Here is a 25,900-nt window from a genome sequence, read left to right as displayed (position 1 = left end):
ATGCCGTTGTGACATTAACAAAAAAACAACCAAATTTAAAAAATTGTTTTGCTCTTATTTACCTTTTGGTTTATAAAATAATATGCTTTTCAAAACTTGTTTTCGAAAGTTTTTCTGTTACCAAAGTTAGAAAATGGCTCAGTTGTACCCCAAACAAAGTTTTTTTTATCCTAAATACTTTGAGAAAAAAGTCTTTTTTATGACAGTGTCATAAAAAAGCATATTTGGTTGCCAGCAATAAAAAATTTGTTTAGGATTTTTTGATTAAGATAAAACTAGAAATTAAAAAATGGCCAACTTAGCATTATTCATGAAAGTTTAAAACTATCCTCTACATAGCCTTATGCAGAGCACCTTGTTGTGCTGCCGGATATTTCTCATATGCTGCCAACTAACCTTACACAGGTGTCCATATACTCTGGGCCGCTCTACAACAACAGAATGGCTACCGCAGATGAGCAGTCAACAGTGTCACTCGCTGACCGCCTTGCCAATGCCAGAATGATGCAAAAAAGTGGATATACCTGGGACCCAGCAGGTTCATGCGCTAAAATCAGGTACCTTTTGGATATTCTGTTATTAGGATGTTTAGTTTATATTTAGAATGGTTTGAGCAGAATTTAAAAAATTTACAGCACAAGTTTAGATTTTTCTTGATCAGCGTTCTATGTAGTAATGTTGTTCTATGTAGTAATGTTGTTCTACGTAGTAATGTTGTTCTACGTAGTAATGTTGTTCTACGTAGTAATGTTGTTCTACGTAGTAATGTTGTTCTACGTAGTAATGTTGTTCTACGTAGTAATGTTGTTCTACGTAGTAATGTTGTTCTACGTAGTAATGTTGTTCTACGTAGTAATGTTGTTCTATGTAGTAATGTTGTTCTATGTAGTAATGTTGTTCTATGTAGTAATGTTGTTCTATGTAGTAATGTTGTTCTATGTAGTAATGTTGTTCTATGTAGTAATGTTGTTTTGTCAACGCAGTCACACAAAATCATAGCAACTAACCAAAAACTCATCATACTCAAAATATCAGTGTACAGTCAGTGTGCAACCTACAAGTGGCTTTTGTGTCTATCTAGAACTTGCTAAGTTTCCATACAGAGATAAAGTAGCTACAACTGGGTACGCAAGTTCTGAAGTGATATGCTGGGCTGACAATCAGATCATGTTATCATGGGGCACTATTATAAAGCAATGGTTGGGTAACACTTTGTGTCAAGGCATATGTCTGCACTTGAAGAAACAAGAAAGCTAGACCTATGCGCATTCACAAATGCATCGCTGTTGGTCGCTAAGCCTGGTTCCCATATCGATTGTGAGACTCTGGCAGCAAAACGTTTGCGGCGTTAGGCTCGGCGACATATGTTTACATATAGGCTGCATCGCTAAACGTAATCGCGTAATCAAATGTAATGTTCGCTCGCCATGCCGTTTCAATAATGGTGACCTTCACCTGTACAGTACATTTCGGGAAGGTTTTGCTTGCGGCCTTTTGCGAAATTTGAACAGCGCTGAACTAATAGCCTGTGGTGCTGTTGTCGGTGCTTTGCGACGTATATGGGAACTCACGCGGCCTATCCCACCCTCTGACCATTTCCATGGCACAAAATTCCGCATCATTGAGTTTTTTGCTCTCATACAGCTCCACTGAATCGCAACAGAATGAGAGCAACACTGCTGTTTCCATGATGACATCGCTGCGCCATATGGAGGTGTGTCATTATGGTAAAATTGTATGGAAACTTGGTAATGGCCAACCTCAGCCAAATCTCCAAGAATAAACTAGTATTAGCAATGTACATAAATTTCTGTTTTAGGCATAATATAATTTTTATTCCTATCAGTATGGACACCTTAGCAAGCTTGGTCGGCGTGTTCCCGTAAGTAGAGTACACAGATGCGACCAGGTTCAAAACATTTTTGGGCCAGTCACAAAAACTTGTAGTACATCTACTATTTTTTGAAGCACCAATGTGTTTCCATATGTCGATCAATCGAATCATTGTCGTAGTGCCATCTCATAAAACTAAGTCAATGTTGAAAACACAATTTAGCCTGTAGTAATGGTTTGTGGTATTCGCAAGATTCATTGAAAAGTCTTAGCTGACTATACAGACTTAGTAAGGTGTTTTACTTTTTGAAATGGTAAAGCATTATGGCACTTTAGTTCAATAAACACTAATGCTTGTGGGGTTAGCTATACATTTTGTTCTACAAATACCTGCATCTACCTTGGTTGGAATAGCATTAACTGAACAGAAAAGAGGCAGCAGCCAAAACAATCAAAAAAACTAACTTGGTGTTTGCTGGTCTTTTCTTGACTGTTCTGAATATGCCTCTAATTGAATGCCACCTTAGAGGAATAGTTGAAAAATAGAGTGCCATGGCGTTCAATTAGAGGTTTTACGGCATTTGCAGCCATTATCCCTTGCATGAAAGTAAATGCAGACAATGTTGCTTCCAAGAAGGTATAAGAGAGATAACTTCCTATGAGAAAATTTCCTGCAAACCCGTAATATATGGCTCAAAAGAAGCTTATAAAATTAATAGACATAAAACTGTCTTTATTAGCACACAGCAACCTCCGCGAACTTATGATTTGATTTTGTGTATCCCAGGCTAGGAGATGGAGCGATACTACAAAACCTCTACCCAAGCCACTCTCATGTGAAGCTAAGAAGCGGAGCAGTTGAACGTATCGATACCTATTGTCAGCGGATGATTAACAACCCTGAATTACTTAGAGAAATCACAATGATAAAAGCGTACGAATACAACCAGTGGTCAAGGACACGAACGCTTAACCCCAAAGACTATGAAAATTGCAAATCACTTCCTGTGGAAAAAATTGAAAGCAAGTCAACTCAACCGTCTTGGAACACCGTTCGACCCATGAATGCCTCTCTTATTCATCTCGGTGCTAAAAATAGAATATTTTCTTACGAAGATTTAGCAGCAAAATTTTCTCAGCCGAAGTTCTTAAAAAGGATGGGGTTTATTGACAGTGAAACTGACTACAATCCCCATAAATACAGGGCTGAGGATAGCAGCCATACATCTTCTACTCCATCCGAATGTTCGGTCGGCACCGCAACTACATCATCTGGTATGACTGCTAAAAGTGAGACAGTAGCTAGAGCGCGAACTCCCGAGGTAGTTGAAGTAAAAGCCATGGCGAGTGAAGAACAGGATGACAGCGATGAATTGTCATCAGACGATGAAGAGTATCATAACGACATGAAAGATGACACACTTCTCAGCGTTCCTCCTGAGCGTGTGCCCAGCTCCAAGCGTTCCAATCGTCAACGTTTAACGATATACAAAGATGATTTGGTCATAGGTAGTAGGAAAGTAACAGGAAAGGCTAGTACGCTCATACCAGATGAGCAGGAATATTTTAAAAAAGATGTTGACAAACCGCCCATGCCCCTTTCAACAGTAAAAAATATGAATGAAGTTTTCAATCAAAACCAGGGTGTTGACTATCAATCGAGTTCTAGGAATGGAAGCTTCCAATCTCGGCCAATCAGAAAAGACTCTTTGAAACTCGATGTTCCTGCAAAAATTCATCGAGTTGACAAGAGTTTTGTTCCATTCTCACAACCGGTGTGCCTTTGCCCCAAGCTGTCAAAAGAAACTCTTAACAGCTTTTACTCTCCGACTATGCAAAAGTACTTGTCGAATAAAGTCAACGGATTCTTGAAATGCCAGTTACACTCCAATATGAGGCATATACGAACTAGAGAGAAAGTTGTACTGAAGTCCTTATAGGCTAATCTGCAGCTTCCGAGTATTGCTTGCTTTTTAATGATGTTATGGTAATTATGGTTCTTTCCCACTGTTCACCATTGATGTAGGTGGCAGCTTTTACGGTTAGTAGTTATACAGGAAACAAATAATTGTCCAATATATGAAAAGAAAAATCTTTTTGCCTAGAACAAGATAAAGTCATTACTTTCAAAATTTTGAGTCAAATGTGCTTTCAAGTATTGAAATCACATCCAAGACCCGAGTACACAGATCGTGCCTCTCAATGAGACAAACAGCGATATGGACACCATGCTTTTGGTGTTTTCTGCTGAAGCTGTTAGCGCTAAGACACTGTTAGTGTTCGTAGCAATTTTGCACTGTTTGCATTACATTGGCTGGCCATGTTGGCAATAGAAACCCTTTAGGTGCTTGAAAAAGCTGCCAAAAGCATTGTTTTTCAACGTAAATTAAAAGGTGATTAATGAATAGAAAGCAGTGTGTAAATTGGAACTTTCATATTAGATTTTGTGCAATTACAGTGATATATTTATTCAAACTGCAAACAAATCAAATCAGAAAAGCAAATCGAAGTAAACGTTGCACAGTTCAAGCATTTTCAAAACGCTCAAAAATCAATCGTTAAATAAGGAAAAAGTACAAAAGCAGGAGGGTTGTTTATAGAAAAATAGTCACTGATCAGAAGAGAAGTCCATTGATAATTTGCTCATATCTTCCAGATTATTCCGTGAAACACTTTTTCTAATTTTTAGCCATATCATAGATCAACTTATTAAAATAAGCAATTTTTTTAACGTTATCACTTTTTTAATGTCAAGTTCTTGATTGATTGATTGATTGATAAATACGTTGGCTAAAATAACATGACAGAATAAATTTCCAGAGCTTACAGACAGTTAGGATTTGTCATTTCGCCATAGAGTAGACAACTCCTTACAAAACAACTGAAATCGTTAGATGGCAAAGAGAGTATCTTCATAGATTATGACAAGTATAGCTATTTTAAAATGCGACCAACTTAGAGAGGTTTCACAGAACAATGGTAAGAAATCATCCTCACTGGTTACAAACTGAAAAAGATTCCATTTATGCGCCCATTACTTTTTGTAAGGGTTTCCTTTGCAAAGAAGAAGCTACATTAAAATTTTAATCAGGAATGTGGCGAGAATGAGGTGAAACCCGGCCGTGGTTGTAATAGCAAAGCTACATGGTCCATCGGAGAGAAGATTTTGCGTGCTAGTTATATCTCCTCCGCTCGCATGGCATGTCTGTAAATCCAAGAGTTTGCAGAGCAGCGGGTATAAGTCAACACTCCTCATCGCATCTTGCTTGTAGCCACACTTGAAGTCAGGTCCTCGAGCTAAAAAGGTTGTCTTCATGTCAGAATTCTTATTATCAAATCCGTGATTTCCTCGCAGGCTGGTCTTGTGATTCGCTTTCTGTATACAAAGAATATGGCATAATATTATGATGAGCTGATGACATGTCTTTTAATCAAAAAACCTGAACAGCTAAATTTCTAAGAGATGCACGTTACTCTCAACATTAAAAATAATTGTTTAGTACAATTTTAAATCACAGATTTAAGTTCTTACAGACTCAAAATAGTTTGGTTGGCAAATAGCAAATACTAATATACCGGTATTTACATGTATATATATATATATATACACTATATATAGTGTAATACATATATAATACATATCATATATGTATATAATATATATTATATATAATATATATATATATATATATTATATAGCATGAGTATGATATTCGTGATATAATATAGTACATAATATAGTAATATAATATAGTATATAATATACATTATATGTATATAGTATATATTATATATAGTATATATAGTATATAGTATATAGTATATATATATATATATATATATATTATGTAGCATGAGTATATGCTGTAGCATGATTATATGCTCCCTCACTTCGGTTTGGTTGAGCACTCTGTGAGAGGTGCGGCACTATTAGCCTTTGTGCAAAGCTCATCACTTTTGTGATTTGAGCACTCTGGTGTCAGTACATTGACTTTCTTAATGTCTGTGAGGCAACTTAGTTGTTTCATAGCAGGAAGTCAACTCTCATTGGTAATGGGATTTGTTTCCCTTGCCTGAGCTCTGAGCTGCACCGATGAGGCTTCAATAGCCGAAACAGTACTGTCTGTAGCATGAATATATAAATATATATATATACTCATGCTAAAAAAGCATGATCTGTGTATATATATATATCACCTGCGCATAAAATGTGGCTTGCCCAGACACCGACAGCAATCAACCCAAATGAGTTGCAGAAAAGTGAGCCATTAGGAGCAGCTAAGATTTTGAGGTGAGTGCTCAAACTCCCAGGTTTCTGGTAGGAGACCCGAGTTGGAGCAGAAATTGCTACCCATATGGGTTAACCGGGGTGAGGAAGCAATTTTATATATATGTATATATATATAATAAGGTGATCTTTTTGGTAAGGTTAAATTTCAAATCTAATCTTTATTCATATCAACATGGATGCCAATGCTGAAGTTTAACTTGAGAATTTAAAACTTATAGTAGCAGTTAACATTTTTGTTTAAAAAGTCTCTGTAGAAACTTTGAATGCTTTGCAATTAAATACTTTGGAAATTTTTTCCAAATTTCTTTGAGTTTATAAACTTAGATTGTGCACTTCAATGGAAAGACTTATGAAACATTTGGAATGCTATTTCCTAAGATAATAATGATAATGGTTGAGCAATAAAAAAATATTTTTTTGTTTAAAAGATGATTAACGGTAAGGCCAAAAACCTTAGCCAAAATTTAAATTTTTTAATCCGGCTTTCAACAAGTTAAAAATTGAAGCAAAATTTATCAGCTCTGCATAAAAATTAACTGGATTTTGGTAAATCCAATTACTTGCCAAGGAAACTAAATATTGTTGTGTGGATAACTTCATAACATAATATAATAATTCTGTTGAACTAATAGAAATCAATACAGAGTAAAGTTTGAGTGACACTAGCACTATTGGTGGTATTAGGCAGGGCATCTAATCACAATTGTTCATTAAGTTAATTAGTTCAAAGTCTGTAGAAATAGCTCCAAAAAGTCTCTGGTGGCTTCTCACAAAGATATCAGACTATTGATCAACCCAAAAGTTTTTTTCTAAGGTTCCCTAAATATTGAAATACACACAATGTCAACGTAAGCATTCAGCATTTTTTAATCTGCTAAAAGACTAATGATTGTGAATGATTTTACAACATAAAATTATGCTTCGTTTCTTCTTTTAATAAAAAAAAAACTATATGATTATGATGTGTATTTATTTGAAAGGTTCATTCTTAAAGCAGACAGTCTATGATAGAGCTAACTCATTAAATCTTTGTCAAAACAATGTTAAAACATTAAAGAATAGAGAACAAACAGCGTGATCCTAGTGCAAGATAAATTCTTCCAATATGCAAGTTTTTTCTAAAATTGTTTTATTAGAAAGTGTAAAAAAATAATAAAGGACTAAATACAAACTTTACACTTTGTCAAGCATCAACTATTGTTACTATTTTGGAATGCGACAAGGGATTTTCCAAAATAAAAAAAGCTAAAAACTTAGAAGCAGTTAAAATGAAAAGCTGACATCTTCACTTATCAACCCCGAGAAAATATTTTTTTTGCTAAAGCTACTAGCATAGAGGAAAACGCTATTTTGTTGTCATCTTTTGTGATCGAGTCATTTTTCCTTTAAATGGCGACATTAACATTAGAAGTTGACCTGGGTCATTTTCGCTTATAACTTTTGAAGTTGAGTTATGCTACTAAAATACAACTCACTCAAAATTTTAAGACCGCAAAGTAAGATTAAATCACAACCGAACTTGCATTGGAGATCTTTTTAAAGATCGCTGAAATGTGAGTTCCATTACCAAACACTTCCTGTGATTCATAAACATGACATCAAACTTGAGTTGCTACAAATGAGTCATAAGCTTCTTTCTTTTTTGTGTTATTATAACAATTGGAAACGTAAAATTATTTTGCTTTAAAAAGCTTAAACAAAAGATGGGCAGGAACATTCATTTTAGTCAAAGAAAGGTTCACTGAAATAAAGGGTGGTCTCGTTAGAGCCCCACAGAGTTAGAAAGTACCTGGTTATATTGTCAATTTGTATAAATTTTACTATCTGATAATAGCTTATCATTGCACTGTTATTCATAATATTTGGAATCCACAAATTTTCAGTTCTGATCTAGAGCAGACAACTCCTACCAGCTTTATTTTTTGGTCACTCAGCTATTGAGATGACTCTGTTTGCAGAAACTCTGAAATTATGCTAGGAAAGGTCACTAACCTTAGCAAGCAGCCATCCAAGATCTGGAACTACGACTATGTCTGTTATTCTCCTGTTATGTTTGTATTTCAGGTCATCAGGTATGTCAGCTTTTTTGTAGACCTTCATGTGTGTTTCCGTTTTTTCTGCGTCCTTGAGCTTCGTGTAAACCTGTAATGTTGAAGTTGAATTTCAATTTAAATTAGTCAATACTATTAGATAATATACACTCAGTATATTTTCGTGTTTTATTTATTGTTATCATTCGTAATCGTTAATATTGTTCCTATTGTTTGGCTCACTGTTCTTTCCATTATTGTCACTATCATCATTGTCATATTCATTTAAGTAATTGTTGCTGTCATTATCAATATTGTTATTGCCCACGTTGTTTTTGTCGGCCTCATCATCACCTTTATGATCCTTGTTGTCATTGTCATTAAAAGTGTTGTTATGATAATCGTCTGTACTAGTAGGTTATTAAAGAGGAAGAAGGTACAAGCTAGTACAATAAGGAGTATACAGACTGTGTGTACTATTAGGTTAATAAAGAGGATGGAGGTACAACCAAGTACAATAAGGAGTATACAGACTGTGTGTACTATTAGGTTATTAAAGAGGAAGGAGGTACAAGCTAGTACAATAAGGAGTATACAGACTGTGTGTACTATATTCAAAACTAACCAGCAAGTGACTCTTCTGAACGGTTGTCATAACAGCTTTAACTTTGCATCAAAAATTCCTTTGTTAATGTTATATAGTGTTATATAGCGTTATATAACATTATATAGCGTTATATAACGTTATATAGTGTTATATAGCATTATATAGCATTATATAGCATTATATAGTGTTAGCCAAACCGGAAAACCAGCATTTATAACTACAGCAGAAGACTTGCAATCAAGTGAGGAAAAAATTACATCGCTAAACAAAGAAATTTAATTTTATAATCACAGGATTAAAAAAAGGCTGAGTATTACAATTAGTTCACTTAGTAAAGTTAGCACTACTATTATAGCATCTACAACCTCCTTTGGTTAGTTTCCCATGTTTAGGTATAACTAACGCTAACCTACCTCATCTGGTTTCCCATGTTTAGGTATAACTAACACTGACCTACCTCATTTAGTTTCCCTGGTTTAGGTATACCTAGCGCTGACCTACCTCATCTAGTTTCCCAGGTTTAGGTATACCTAACACTGACCTACCTGGTCTAGTTTCCCAATTTCAGATGTAACTAACGCTAGCCTACCTCATCTAGTTTCCCAGGTTTAGGTATAATCAAGCCAATTGCGCTCAGATAAGACCACTCAATGTTTGCATCAAAGTCGATGTAGGCCCCAAGGTTGATCATTTTAGAGCTGTCCACATCAGTCATGCCATGATCAGAGGCTATGAGAATGTTGACCTCATCAGTCAGACCTCGTGTATCAAACTCATCCATCATCTTTCCTAAGACTTTATCAATAGCCTTTATCCGGTTTTTAACTTCTTCCGAGTTGGGGCCGTATCTGTAGGTAGAGAAAATCTGATACACTAGCTTTTACTATACACTAAAATCGTCTGATATGCCCAAGTTACAAACTATGCAAAATACTTATGCAAATGAAACTAACTCGCTTGTACTGCATGTCAGAAAAAACAAATATTTTATCAAAGAAATAACTCAATTATAGTCAATGAGGGAAGCTAAATACATTCTTGGATGTTGAGAAGATAACTCCCATCGATAAATGTCATGCGCAATGATTGGAGGGATTGCAAATATTAATTCGTATATCGGTTTGTATGACAACTCAGATAGCAACTTGTATAACCATAACTTAGAGAGTCACGTAGCAACATACATAGTAAGTCATATAGCAACATACATAGCAAGTCATATAGCAAGCAGCTCATATGTCAACCCATACAGCAAGCAGCTTATTTAGAAAATAGTACAGCAAGCAACACATATAGCTCCTCCTATAGTATCTTGTATAGCTACTATTGCAACTGGCATAGCTACTCTTATAGTAACTCAAATGCTACTTCTAGAACAATATCACCTCGTAGCACAGACACTGTAATACTCACTCAAACTGATCTCAGTTTGCTGTCAAACTAAAAACTACCTCGCTAGATGGTTTTCCCAATTTCTCAGTTGCATCTACATCTATTCCTTAAAGATGTGACTACAGTAAATCTTAGTAGATTTTATTAGAAACTATAGATGTTTTCTATCAGGTGAAATTTTGTTTGTTGTTTTAGGCAATTTAACTGCCAGGATGTACATGTATGAAGATTAAAATCAGAAGAAAAAGACATGCCCAGACTTGCCCAGACATGCCCAGACTTGCCCCAAATGATGTAGATATTGGCTTTGCTGCTTGTCTTTCTCGTTATTTACATTGACTATTGATTTCAAATTCGAGTGCAAATTGGCTCTATTGGCTATTATTTTGTTTTTTACTGTTTTTTCTCATGATAGTTAAAATAAAATTTTTAATCTAGATCCAGATACTTTGCTATGGATGTCTTAAATGATTTAAAAACAGGTTAATTAAAATACGTTCCATTGTTTCCTTTTTAAATGCTGTGTAAACGTATAAGTACCTTACTAGAGTGCTATCAGTTCAAGATAAGTAGGTCAAGTAAGATAAGTAGGTCAAGTAAACTTAATTGACTAAGTTACATGTATTGCTATACCGCAGGTTTCCAGTACAGGAAGCTATAACCAGGCAACCAATACTTCAAGACGATAAGTGCTACTTGTTTTCAGTTTCCAACTTGTTTGCAATTTCACTGCTTAAGTAAATAGGAGAATCAAAGCTTGTTTTTGATTATTAAAATAGTTGCTTGATTATTATTTTGATTATTAAAAGAATTGCTTGGTTTATATTCTGTCCGTAATCCAACAGAGACATTGTTGATTGTCTGTAAGATTTTTCAATTTTTCTTAATCCTCAAGAAATATTGACGTCTGTTTTGCATTTTTCCAGAAGCTGTTGGTTATAAGCTCATAAAGCACTTTTGCATATACCTATTTCTTCTACATGTAAATGAGACAATATATTTCTTTTTTGTCTATGGCACACTCCTTATGAAAGTCCATCTATTTCTATTTTATTGATACAAAGAGAGTGAAGTTGCATTACTAAAAACTCATAACTACCAACTACACACTAGTAGTTGTTACCTCCCCTTTCTTCTCTATTAATTCAATTTCCCCCTTTCACTCCGTTCTTCTACATGCTTGTTTTTCCACTACCATCTCCAATTTTCTTTTTTACTTGTAAGCGAAAGCAAATACTTTTATAAATACAATGCAATAAAAATGCAACGCTAAAAACTCTGTCAAAAATGCAGCGCAAAAAATTTCAAATATTTACTGGAAGGTAGTTTTCAATAATTTTACAAAAACAAACTCAAATTTTTTAATCTAACCCTTGTTTTCCATTTATTTATAAATAGAATATAATATTTATTTATAATATTTGCCGAAAATACACTGAGTGAAGAATGTATTTTTGGCAAATTTATTTAGCAGTTAGATAAGGAGGTCGCAAATACATGTACATGCATATCACAATCTAAATTACGTTACTAAAATTATACAAAAAGTAAAATTAGGAGTTGTTTTCCATTGCACTCTTGTAATAATTAGACAAAGAACAGATAACTCGTTACCTATTGTTTTTTTGAAAATCTCCATTCAAACTGACATGCAAATATTACAAACATATACTGAGCGTTTGCCATTACATTACTCACTACAAAACATGAAATTAAGAGTTGCCTTCTCTGGCTCTCTATTGATAACGAAATGAAGAGCAGATAACTCCGTTACCTTTTGTTTTCCTGCAAACCCCTATTCAAATCAATATGCTAATTAATACTCATTTATGTTGAGCATTTGAAGCTACAATGCAGGCTAAAACTAGAATAGGATGAACTATGTTCTTTGTCTAACCGAGCAGTGAGACAATGTACAGGCCATTTCTACCGCCTACTTGAGGTAGCGCAACATACAACTGTACATGTGAAAAGCGAAGTATTAAGAGGTGTATGCCAACAGTGTTTAATGATTGACATGGGGATTTGTAGCTAGTCAATGCAAATGAAGGTCAAACAAAAATTGAAATGGCCAATTTAAAATTGACAAATTAAAAAAATAAGCAGCTTAATGAATATTGTCTTGGACTTGAACACATATATTCGTGCATAGTCAAACACTAACTGATTAACAGATTGCAGCATATGAGTATAAAAACAAGGGTTTTAGTAATGCTGATGCAATACAGGAAGTATAATATTTACAAACGATAACTAACAAAATTATAGTACATAGTATAGACAACTTCAATACAAATATAAGGCTTTTAAAAAACTTTCACAAGAAAAACAAACAAAATTTTTCAAAAAGAAAAAATTTTGCTTTCCAAAAGTGGAAAAACGACTCCAATATGCCGAGCCAATGCAATCCTGAAACATTTAACAATCCGGAAACATTAGTAATATTTTAACAACCAATAGTTTTTTGGAGTTAACATACTGTAACGAATCGCTATTCACTGGACACATACACATGACAAAAATATAGACATTCATGAGGCTGAAAATGCCCAAAAGCTTTTTTAATGATATGACCCGCTTTCAAATAACTGAATTTGAATTAAATAGGCTTATTTTAACTCACTGATGGCCATCATGGTCAGGCTGGTTTGTGTAGAGATTGGCGAAGTCGACATTATCTTTTGACATCCACTCAACAACAGCGTCTACACCACTTTCAAACTCTGTGTTAGAAGCGAAGGGAACAACTATCGAGGCTGTTTGTCCATCATACTCTGCTTGGTTTCCTGTGATGAAAGGCAAAGTTGTTAGAACAGCAGTACAAATTATGAATCTTACCTATATAGAAAGTAATTTCTTTATTGGCTTTATCTATTATTAGAGCAGGAAAAAAGCATTAAAATAAACAAGACATTTTTCAGCATCTGTTGTTTGTTTTTATTAGCTCATCTCTCAAACTGCCTAAAAGAATGTGAATCTCTATTTTGCACATAAAATATTAACATACAAGTGAAGAAAATTATTACTCTAAAAAGTTATTCTACTAACACAAGTGGAGAACTTATTCTTTTTTATTATTTGAAAAGTATTTAAATTTTACATGTGAAAATTATAGCTTATTGCACTGCCTAGTAACAGCACACCTGCGCAAAATAACTTATTACTGCGTAACTTACTACATATTAACTGCCTAATTTATTTAAATAACTGTAAACAAATTTATTTAAATTTAAGCAAATAGTACGTAAATAAATTTAAATTTATTTAAATAAATTTTAAGAAATTTAAGTAAATAGATTAATTTGGATTTATTTATCAAAGCGATACTTTAGATGAAAAATGGTTAGCAAGCTAACCATTTTAAAAGGTGTACTGTAAGATGGCATCTCATCACTCACCAATCCACATAAATGATGCCGTCTTCTTTCCTTCTTTCTCTGCTGTGATCCAAACAGGCTCAGTGTTGTTGTACCATTCACTTTCTGTGCTGAATTGATAAGTTTTGTTCCATACAGGATCCCAAAACTTGTTTGCTATGATACCATGGTCTTCTTCATACAGGCCTGCAACAGTGTATCATATTGAGTACTTGTTATATGATGGTCTCCGTTGTACACCTCATAATCTGTACTCACAATCTTGTACTGTTGTGAAAGCTTAATAAAGGTTGACTTGCAACAAAATTCACATTACAGTTATTTGATATCAAAAGATTCACCATGTCTTACTCTGTTGTTTTGTAGGTGCAAAATATGTGGGAATGTGATTACAAGCTCCTAAAAGCTGAAATACGAACAGTTAATCACAGCCACACGAGACCGCCGTAGTTTGGATTCTCTTTCCAAAACGGCTCAAATGTGACGTAGTTGTGGGAAATGGTTTCTCTTTACACTTTCACGCAACCTTATTCGTCGAAATATTTTCACGAATATACTTCACGCATTCAACAAAACTATGTCTATTGTTCTTACGCGTCTGTTTTATCGTCTTTGTAATGCTGTCACTTTTAGCACTGATATCTTATAACTAACCGTAAAAAATCGTAAAAAAAATTTTTTTTAACTTTAGCTCGAAGGAGTACATATCATTGTCTGATAATCACGACGAGCCTGTTGGTCATCTGTGATAATCGAAAAGTGCTGCAAAAATTATTTGCGAAGTATTGGGTCACTTGATCAGATTACGACTTGACGATTGAATAATGCCGAAACAAAACTGTAAAGTAGCGAGTATCTATTTTTGATACGGGGTCTTCGGTAAAACCTGAAGTGTTTGTCATAAACTAGTGGTACGATAAGTTTTACATTGAGTTTTTTATTGGCCTTTCAACTCACGTGAGAACATCACGTGACAAGACAATAACCAAACTGTCATGACTACGTCAGAAAAATAAACAGATTCCAATCTACGGCAGTTTTTCATTTTTGAGCTTTTAAGAGCTTGTAATCACATTTCCACATATTTTGAACCTACAACACAACAGAGTAAGACATGATGAATCTTTTGATACCAAATAACTGTAATGTGAATTTTGTTGCAAGTCAACCTTTAAGTTAGCAGGCAAATATAGTGTAAATAACATAAACATTGCTTCAAACCAGTTTACATAATATATACTGTATCTGAGTACTAACTACAAACATTACCTGTCACCAGTGTCCAGTGGTTTGGCATTGTTAGAGTAGCAAATGCATTTGTCACCTGCTTCACCTGAACTCCTTCACTTATGAATTTATCAAAGTTTGGAGTTGAGGTTTTGCTAAAGTAATCCCATCGGCATCCATCTAATGAAATCAATACCGTCTACAAATGGAAAGTTGACTCAATATTTATTGTAAATGGAAAGATGATAACACTTGCTTGTGGTTGTCAACCATATAACCGTTAGCTATAGATGCTGCTGGTTCTGGTGTTTTAAGAGTATTTGTGTTCAAAGTGTATGCTTATGAATTGTACCAACAAGTTTAAAAATCAATTAATTGAATAACTTTTAGAATTAATTTAATTTTTATTTTTCCATTTTCAATGCTTCTTTTCATTGATCAAAGGTGGGTATGAAGTAAAATAGCTAGAACATATCATAGTTCAGCAAGACAGCAAAAATAGCGGTTTATGTACACAATAGGACAATTTCAAATAATCTGACAAAAATGGGCAGACAATTTCCAATCATACAATAGAAAGGCCGAAAATAAATTTGGTGGGATAAGTGGAGTTGTAATGTGATACCGGCTTGGCCTTCACATGCATATATGCTTGTAAGTCAAGCTCATTAAGTAGAGCAGGCAACTTCATATTTATACCGGCAGTTTCACATATCCAAACTATCCAATATTGAGAAAACATTATTTACATAATTGCTTTTCACCACACCTTTCTCTCAGTTGTGTGTCATGAGGAACTGAACAAACGCCCATGAGATACCTGATTAGCAGAATTTATTGCAAGGGGTAGAGTTGGCGCTTTAATTTAACCTTGGATCTTATCTCAATGTAAAGAAGATTATAGCCTACTTCAGTGCCGTTTGCAAATGAGCACTTTCCAAATTCGTATGTTTTCTCGCTCTGCCTGGGCTAAATGTTTAATTTACGTCAAATAAAGGTTTGAAGATTTGTCATAGTTTGTGTCTTTATTTCTTACGTACCAGTTACAGGTTCTCAACTCATTTCAACTTACATTATATGAACAAATTGCATACAATATTATAATCACAATATAATACTAGAAATTACCCTGTCATACAGCCCACGACCAAAGTGATATGGGAAAAAAGAAAGGGTACTGCTGGTTGAGAAATGCAATATTAGCAGTCAAATGGTACTGCAGTGCAGTAGGATAACTGCAATGGTAGCTGTAATGTACTGGGTGTGAGCGTTATTATGTACAACAAGCAGCAATAATGAAAGGAAAAGATTATATGTTTATATCTCCCCCACAATAGGAGAAATGCAATATTAGAAGTAAAATGCACTGATATTATTAGAACAACCAATATTATTATTATGGTAATACAGTAATAATAGAAAACCAATGCACAATTTTGTTTACATTTCAAAACGTCATAGCTAACAATATCAAGAAGTTGTGATATTTATATAGATTTTTAGAAAATCTATTTAACAAAACTATTGAGAAAAAATAATAACAGTAACATATTGCCTAACGTCGATCACTATATACTTCGATTTTGTAAATTCGAATGCTTATTCTTATAATTAAGTCTTATAAAATCGAATAATTATTCTTATAATTAAATATCGTAATAATCTCATAAGAATCGTTAGAAAAAGTACCATCGCCATTTCCTTTACTTTCACTGCTTTGGACATCAGTTGGAATACCAAAGTACTCATAAGTGTCCAAAATGTCAGTTACTTTGAAATCGGCAAAAAGAAACGATTCTATTTCAGTACTTCTACGTTAATTACAAAAACCTTCGGCAATTCGACAATGCTATAGACTGGTGAAATGTGCACGTTTTTTTCGTGAAATGCCCACGACTTAATGGTTCTATTCTCTGGCGTTCGGCATTTCTTTTGCCGGTCTTAATTTTAATAAAAATAAGGCTTGGCAAGTTTTAATAACGATTTTAGGCCAAATTAATCTGTCTATTTATGTATCATCCAATCAGATGGGTAATGTTTAGGAAATTTTCTACAAATAATAAAGACTCGACTCGATAACATATTTAAATAGATTTATATGTGTTTTGTATCGTTATTATACTTAAACGACTCCATTGAAAAATGGTTAAATTTGTTGATGAGATTTCGGTACAAGGGTTTGCGACGGCCGCTGATGAATAATTTTTGTGAGATGTGTGCACATATGCATTTATCATAAATCTTCCAAACAATCGCGTCGCTTGTGTTTAGTCGTGGAATGAATATATATATATATACATATATATACATACAAATATATACATGTATATATACATGTATCAGGAGCTGATAGATTAAGCCTGGTTCCCATATCCGTCGCAAAGCACTGGCGATAGCACTGCAGGCTATTAGCAGTGAAATGGTAACCTACGCGCCGGGTACCGCCGAGGACCACCAAGGACCACCGGTAGTTGTCGGCAGCAACACAAGAGTTTAGCGCTGTTCAAATTTCGCGAAGAGTCGCAAGCTAAACTTTTCCGAAATGCACTGTACAGGTGAAGGTCAGCATTATCAAAACGGTATGTCGAGCGAGCATTTTTATGCTATTATTAGCGATGCAGCTTTATGTGAACAGAAGCCGCTGAGCCTTGTGTCGCAAGCGTTTCCTGTACAAAATTACCGCCGGAGTCTCGCAATCGATATGGGAGCCAGGCTTTAATTACTTCTGTTTAATGATGCTAAGCGTGGCCTGTACATGATGTAAAACTTTTTTTTTAGACACAAGGCACAGTTTTTAGAGCTATTAGTGAGTGGGATAGCCTGTTCAAGTATTCTCCAGTTGATAGAATAGTTGGTGTTAGAGTCTTAATTGCCGTGTGTATTTTCTGAGAGCGATGGCAACTCTTCTGTTTCATTGTGAGAATGACGCTTGGTGGTTGTTCTAGCGTGTTTTAAATGCAGTTTAAAACCTACCACACAAAGATCAACGAGTATTCATAATATTCAATATCGCAGAATTTTATCCTGCCATCTCAGCCAAACTCCTAGACGCAGCAAATATAACAACATTTCAGAAGATAAGAGAAACATCTTAACACAAACCAAGACGTCCATACTATACTCTGGCAAAGACAGCTGGTCTGAGACTTCATTAGAGGAATATTTTGACATAACCATAGGATGCGTCAACGAAACTGAGAGGTGTGAGTTTGTCGGCAGCTTCATACTAAACAAAATAGTAGGAAAGTACAACAATTCATCCAAACTGTACAGAGATGACAAACTGGGAGTAATCAGGAACAACCCATGAAAAGTAAAAAAAAATCAAAAAAGACCTTTGCGAGATATTAAAAAGCCATGGACTTTGGATCACAGTTGAAGCGAATAAAATGTCAGTCAACTATTTCGATATTACCCTAGACTTGAACAGTGACAATTATAAGCTTTTCAACAAGCCAAACAACTTGTCCATCTCACACTCAAAATCTGAGCAAAGTGCTCAATAATAAAATCAGAGCAATTTGCCAATCTACATGAACTTAAAATCCAATCCCCCAAAAAGCATCACTAAAAACCTACCATCAGCTATAAACAGCAAACTTTGTACAATCTCCTCTGGCTGCAATACATTTGAGTAGTGAGTGCAACCACAAACTACAGTACTACCATATAATAACAACGCCTTAAACTAAAAGAAAAAACTGCACGTGTAACACCACATTGTATAACCGCGTTCAGCAAACACATTGCAACCAACATCGGCAGACAATTCTTGAGAATCTTGACTTGTGAAAAAGCTACTTAAAAAGAAACATCAGCAAACTTCTGTAACTGCCATTTAAAAGCCAACTGCCATTACAGCAAAAATGTTTGCGACCTGCCGTAATTTATCAATTTATCAATTTTTCACATCCCAAAATGAGAAAGAAAGCTACATTGGCCTTACAGAAACTGCATTTAAAACAACTGCAAAGCATCGTTCTCACAATGAAACAGAAGAGTTGCCATCGCTCTCAGAAAATACACAAGGCGATTAAGTCTCCAACACCGACTATTCTATCAACTGAAAAACACTGGAGCAGTCCATCCCACTCACTAATGGCTCTAAAACTGTGCCTAGTGTCTAAAAGAAAAGTTTTACATCATGTACAGGCCACACCTAGCACCATTGAACAAACGTAATGAACTCAACAGCGCCTGTAGACACGCTAGCAAATTCTTACAGTCGAATTTTAAAACCCAAAGCTTCTATGGAGCCGTTAACGACCATAATCATCTAGTTTCAAAGTTTTAGTAGTTTTAACAGTGTTAGCTATCTGTAAAGTAACCAAAACTGGTACAAACATCTTATTTAAAGATTGCTTTCAGCAAGCATGAAACTATTAATAAGTGTTTTATCTAAAGTTATAGTCTGTTTTATTGATTTTACATGTAACTTGCTCGGATTTTCTCATTGAGCACTCTGCTCAGATTGTACTATTCTATTCCTTGCTATACTTATTACTGCTAGAAACACTAGTTTCATAAATAATAATAATAAGAAAGCACTCGATCCACTATGTCTAGAGTGAATCGTAGTATAATGTACAATATGGGGAGTACTTAGCTGTTTGCAATCACGATAGATCTGTTTCGAACAGACGTAGATATTTCTGCTTTCATCAGGAGATAATTTGAAAATTACCACCTGATGGGAGCAGACCAATGTCTGTTCTCATCACTATTACTATGCTTACTTATACTACTATTACTACCACTATTACTACTATTATTACTACTACTATCACTACTCCTACTACTACTACTATTACTCCTACTACTACTACTACTATCGCTACTACTATTACTACTATTACTACTACTAGTAGTAGTCTACTACTACTATCATTACTATCATTAGCACTAACTACTAGTATCAGTAGTAGTATCAGTAGTAGTACTAGAAGTATTAGTCTACTACAACTATCACTACTACTACTACTATTACTACTACTATTACTGCTACTACTACTACTTTTACTACTACTATTATTGCTACTACTATTACTACTACTGCTGCTACTCTTACTATTACTAATGCTAATATTACTATGACTATACTATTTTACTACTGCTTCTGTTACTACTACAGCTTATATCCTTCACTCACCTTGCCTCCAAATGCTACGAGAACCAGTGACAACAGGACAAAAACCCCACATCTAAAACAAATGTAAATTTCAATCATCATACAAATCCTGAAACATTAGGTTGTGCCTCGATTGCTGAACAAGCAATCGATTTGATGCCATCGGCAGGTACTATAAAGAGTAGCTTAGAAAGAACTTGATCTGCTGTGGTTCAGTGGTCAGATTATCGACCTGTGGTTTGTGGGGTTAGCAAAGACATCCAGCTGCAATTGCTGCTGCGCTATGTTAATGAAAGTCTGTAGAACCAGATTAAAAAAGCCCCGGAGGTTTTCTCACAGAGATATCGGACTGTGATCAATCTATGAATTTCTTTTTCTAAAGTGCTCAAAATACTGAAATACCTTGTATATTCAATGTGAAGCTGAACGATTAACGTTTTCTAATCTTTTTTAAAACTGGTTATTTCAGATGATTTTACTATATTTTATATATAAAATCTTGCGAAATTGAAAAACTGCAAAATATTTTTACAAAATAAATTTTAGCCTTTGCTTTTAGTAAAAACATTTATATGATTTGTGTGCGTCCATTTGACAGGTTTTTTTGTACTTAGAGCAGTCAGCTTGTGAAAAAGCTAACTTACTGAACCTCTTTTGGATCCTCTTGTTTCACCTCAAGTGTGTGAATCTGTTTGCTCTGCTAAACATGAAGAGTTTTTATGACAAAAACAATTGCTTTTATAATTTTGTAACCATTGAGTATTGATCAGTGAGGCTGTTCCAAACCAGTTTTATTTATTGCAATTGAAAAGTACATGTACCATTTAGAATATTTGTTCAAATATATTCAAGAGAAACTCACTGATTATGGGGAAACCTAGTAGAAAGGTGTCGGTCTGTATAACCAGAACTGTTCCCATTGAGCGCGGAATAAAAATATTTTCAATAGCTTTTAGATAAATTTAATACTAGCATTTTTAAACACTCGGGATAGGTATACATCCCATTTTATATCTACCTTTTCTTTCTAAAAAAGGATTGAAAGGCCGATCTATTTTGGAATGGCAATCTATTCAATTCAATTACTTTTTTAAAGTTAAGCATTGAAATTGCTTTTTTCACATGACTGTTGAATTGGTAAAATAAAATTATTTAATTAAACATACAAATTGTTGAACTAGAAACACATAACTGTTGAATCAGAAATACAATAATGTTGAACTAGAAACACATAACTGTTGAACTAGAAACACAATATTGTTGAACTAGAAAGACAAGACTACCAAATTATAAATATCAGGCATCTGGATTAGAAACACAAGACTGCTTAAGTGAAAACGTATGACCCTTGAATTAGAATAGCAGACCTGCTGAATTGGAAGCAACTCAATTTTAATATGAAGCAAATGATTTAACCTGTTTGTTATAGTTTTTAGTTTGAGGGAGACCTTATCTGATGACCATCAAGCAAGGGTCTATTGTGTACAGGGTTTGTTGAAGTTACTATTATCTCTAGCATCGAGATAATGAAGGGGTGTGTTCTGTGTCTCTTGGCAACTAATGGCTACATCACTACTGCTGCAATACAAAATATTTGCAAGTGTATCTGAAGCTTGCCCTAAAGGGCTCCTAAGCTTCATTCCTTGTATTGGCAGCCAAAATTGGAAATTAAAAAACAAACTTTAGATGAGTGACAGTGCCACATTTAGGTGTATGTCGATATGTCGATATGTCGATAAATCTCAAAGTTTGCTGCTTGTCTTTATGTCTTTCGGTATGTTCGGCTATAGATATTAAAATCTTGGATTTAAAATCTCACGTCGTGCTGTATTTGAACTTACGAAGATTACTAATGCAGGTTTCAAATCCAATTGTCTAACCACGAGTCTATGAAAGCTCTTCGGTTCATATCTCTTACTATATACTGGATACACCCTTTTCTCGATTGCACGAGCTAAATGACATATTAATTGAAGCTATGAACTCTTTTAACTCCATGAAACACAATGCTTTTTCATCTTCGCCATACAAGGGCTAATTTGTTTACAGAACGGTACCAATAATAACTTCTTTAGAAATTAAATTTTGGCAATTGTATCTCAGTTCAGTGTCATTTGTTATGGTAAAAATGACTTCGCAAAAAATCAGTAATAAAATTTTGGCTTAAAGTGGACTAAAATGCATACAAAGTCTTCCTTCAAGTTATGTTTTTAGTAAGCTAAATTCATATGAGTTAGATTCAGCGTTTATCTTACATGTCTGTCTTGAAGGTAAAGACTCGGCAGGTAGTGCATTGTAATGGTACATTTTCTTGCAGATCATAACCAAAAAGTGCACTAAAGTTGTTGTAGGTAATTGTAATTATTAAGGTAAACATATTGTTTTTTTACTATTTTTAATGATGATGATGATTTTTACCAGGCAGTGACTGCATTAGATAATTACAATGGGTTTCTATACCACTCTATACGCCTACGATATCTTGTCCTTATTATACCAACATTGAAATGAACTAAAAGCATATAAACGTATACCAAATAATTTTTCATGGTAATCGTAATAAAACAGACTATATTTAGCCATTACTTGCTAATTGTTTCACATTTACATTTAAACGCCTTTACAGTTATATTTTTCCTCCTAAATTATTTCCACAAAACACTTTCATGATATAAAACTTAAAAGTTGTTAGAAAAAGATTGAAAACTTCCCAGTTTTATTGTTTCTCTTAATTCATTTGAACTGCACAAAAACACTTTTTCTATGATATAAAGTTTAAAAGTTAGAATGGTAAATGTTGTACATGTTAAATGAAAATAAATTTTCTGTCCAAAGACTTTTTTATTACCCGAGCAACGACGGGCATTCACCTAGTACATGTATGTATAGATATACCTACATTCATATGTTTGGGTATAAAGATGTGTATGTATCTGTACAATAAACATGTACTTGCTCTTCTATGGGTAAAGATTTCTGAGAACGACCTTGACTTACATTAGCTTTTTATAGACAGTCTTACTGGTTTTGATTTTGTTTTATTGTAATAAATTTTGAATCGACCCGAGTGTCTTCAAGGCTGTCACAGTAAATTAAAATACCATTGGCATAACTACTAAAATTGTAAGCAGGTAACTGCAATATAGCGGCAAACTTTGACTTGAATTGCGCTTTTTTCAAATTCACATTTTGAGTTTTATAGTAGAAGTTTTAGTTGTTTTTAGAGCATACCTTTTGATAGAGTTGAGCTCGAGCTCAAACAAATACATACATGCACCCATATAGGTAAACACTGATACCTTAACCAGTATTCATGCATATGTTTTTACCTATTATAGATGTAAGTACATGTATAAGTAAAAAAGTAGCCATACATAATATCGTAGATATCAGCATTGGTCTTAGCACAGTCACTAATTTTAATACTTTGTCTTTTACAGAATGTTGAAAGCTGCCTCAGAGGGTTCATGAAAGTTATTTAGGTTTATCAACCTGACCTTTCCTACTTTCCTCTAAGAAAACTTCTAGTCATCTTTCAAATCAGATAGATAAAAACTTAGTACACACTCTACATAGATATCAAAGTGTGCCAGGATTAGTGGCATTTGAGGAGGAAGTTTATGAATCACTGTGACTATAGATAAAAAAAGATTGCGATGAAAATGTAGAGAGAGAGATGATACTAAGACAGAGATGGAACTAAAGCAATAAACGCTAATATATAAATGTCAATGTTTAGCCTTTTTGTTTTTTGTTAAACCCTGTGTCCAGTCATAAGCCTACCAATTGAAATCTAGCAAGGAAAAATCAGCTCAGCGCTGGATTTAAGCACAGAACTTCCAATTCAACGGGCAGTGAATGTAACCATTAAACCATAACTGTCACGAACAACTTTTATTGTATTTACTAGGTAAATCAGACACGCTGATTCCGATTTTGTACTCAAAATAAAGATTAGTCCACTAACCTTCAAAGTCATTTAGGCTTTTTTAAAGCGTTTCAATATCCGTTTCGAAAACAACACAATCGGCATTACAAGCTCCGCCCATAAATATGTGACGAAACCTAGCTTTTTCAGAAACGGAAGTTAGGAAAGTTTAGTCCGATTTAGAATAATAGAGATGGGTGTCTTAAAACCCATTATTATCTAAATCCAGCCTGTAAAATAATTTCAGTTTTTTATGAAAGGGATATAAACTATTTAAAATTGCTCGCAGCTTGTTACATGACGTTTAAATGGGCTGGACGCCGAGAAAAACGAGCTCAAAAAGCGCGGTTTTATCACGAGCTAGCGTTGTTATCGCGCTTTTTAAATATGCAATGCTAAATAGCTCATCTACCTTTCAGAAAAGACTGATATTATTTTTAAAGCTGGATTTAGATATTAATAGATTTTAAAACACCCATCTCTATTATTCTAAATCGGTCTAAACATCTCTACGTAATTTATGTTCCTAAAAAGCTAGGTTACGTCAAGTATTTATGGGCGGAGCTTGTTATGCCGATCGTGTTGTTTTCGAGACCGATATTAAAACGCTATAAAAAATCCTTTATTACTCTGAAAGTTAGTGGCCTAATCTTTATTTTGATTACAAAATCGGAATCAGCATGTCTGATTTACCTAGTAAATACGATAAAAGTTGTTCGTGGCAGTTATGGTTTAAGCTACACGGAATACTATAGATTCATTAAGCAAATACTTATTACATTGGTTAAGAGACTCATGCTTGAATGCTTGCTTGGGGCTAATAACTAGCGCTGTAGGCCGTTATGCGTAACGATTGTTGAGCTGGCCCGAAACGCAGGTATTGTTTGAGTAAAGATTTTAGTTAAGATCTAGCTTCCCAAGTAAGTTACTCAAGTTCATTAGGTAGTTATTCTATAACTTCTGCAACGCCGGGAATTCCGCTAGTAACTAAATAAAACCTAAAATAATAGAAAATGTGAGGTAATAAACAAATTTTAATGCTACCAACAAATAATCAATTAAGTCTCTGATCACATCCCTAGTACATAACATGTCCAGCTCAAGTCATATCCTGTACTGTCTGTTGGTTAAATTAAAGAGATTTCTTATATTTGATTGTAATTATTTCATCATGTTTTAGTTCCCAACTCAATTTTAAAATACTTCTGTTACCATTAGAAACATTGATACAGGTTTGTGAAAGTAGAGAGTTCATTTGTTGAAAATGTGCTGTTTTATATGTTCTACTCAAGTCAGAGCACACGCATATGCTTACACATGCGGTCACGAGTATGCTTACACATATGGTCACGCATATGAGCACACGTACGTGCACACGCATGATCACACCTTGATTTCAGTTAGTTCATTGCGCATCTCTTCACTTGTTGTGTGTCTTATGAAATGTCGTCGGGCCCAATAGTGTAGCTAGTTTATGTTCCGAATACAATGGATTCATTGGGCAAATACTCATTACATTGGCTAAATCAGTAGTGTAGCTAGTTTATGCTCAACGTAATCCAGCACATGACATTTAAATGCAGACTGCTTAATATATTTTAGAATTGTTTTAGCTAACAATGCTCTTTTTTAATCTCAAGGAGATCTCAATTTACACAAAGGTTATTAAAGTTATCGATGAAGACAATTGATTTTAAAGTACATTTGCAAAACAATTTGGAATAGGAATCAAATTTGAGAGTAAAAGTAGGAAATCTTTATCTGTGACCAGATGGATGTTTGAGTCTAACAGCGTCCTTGTTGAGGTCATGAAGAGCATCTGACCTTACATAGTCTTTACCAGCAGTAGAAGCTAACTGTGTTACCAGAATTGTGAGGATCCTTATTTCATTTCTATTTTCTAATTAAGTATTAAAATCATATGAGCAGTCTTATTACTTTTGTTCTCAGGCTAAACTAAGCTGAACATGCAAAATAAAAATCTTAGTCTCAACTTACAGGCTGGAGAGTCCCATTTTCAAACCTCAATCTTTAAATGGGCTGCACAGCTGGGCAAGTCGGATATCTTATCTTCTATGAGAGTTACC

General features: G+C 34.4%; 2 protein-coding genes across 2 annotated transcripts; one reads left to right on the top strand and one right to left on the bottom strand.

Moving 5' to 3' along the window:
• Positions 1-465: 465 nt before the first annotated feature.
• Positions 466-3,773, top strand: LOC137388770 (uncharacterized). The gene is made up of 2 exons (XM_068075220.1): positions 466-557; positions 2,621-3,773. Exons 1-2 carry the CDS (start codon positions 502-504, stop codon positions 3,771-3,773), a joined length of 1,209 nt encoding a protein of 402 aa, XP_067931321.1. The 5' UTR covers positions 466-501.
• A 1,130-nt stretch (positions 3,774-4,903) lies between these two features.
• On the bottom strand, positions 4,904-25,830 carry LOC137388010 (ectonucleotide pyrophosphatase/phosphodiesterase family member 5-like). The gene is made up of 8 exons (XM_068074530.1): positions 25,812-25,830; positions 19,907-19,958; positions 14,800-14,956; positions 13,552-13,716; positions 12,777-12,939; positions 9,351-9,609; positions 8,117-8,266; positions 4,904-5,209 (listed from the first exon to the last, which is right to left on the bottom strand). Exons 1-8 carry the CDS (start codon positions 25,826-25,828, stop codon positions 4,904-4,906), a joined length of 1,269 nt encoding a protein of 422 aa, XP_067930631.1. The 5' UTR covers positions 25,829-25,830.
• Positions 25,831-25,900: the final 70 nt, after the last annotated feature.

The sequence above is a fragment of the Watersipora subatra genome, chromosome 2 (assembly GCF_963576615.1).
Source record: "Watersipora subatra chromosome 2, tzWatSuba1.1, whole genome shotgun sequence".
Taxonomy (NCBI): Eukaryota; Metazoa; Bryozoa; class Gymnolaemata; order Cheilostomatida; family Watersiporidae; genus Watersipora; species Watersipora subatra.
The sequence above is the reverse complement of the archived record's forward strand: the minus strand, read 5'-3'. Positions and strand labels throughout refer to the sequence as shown.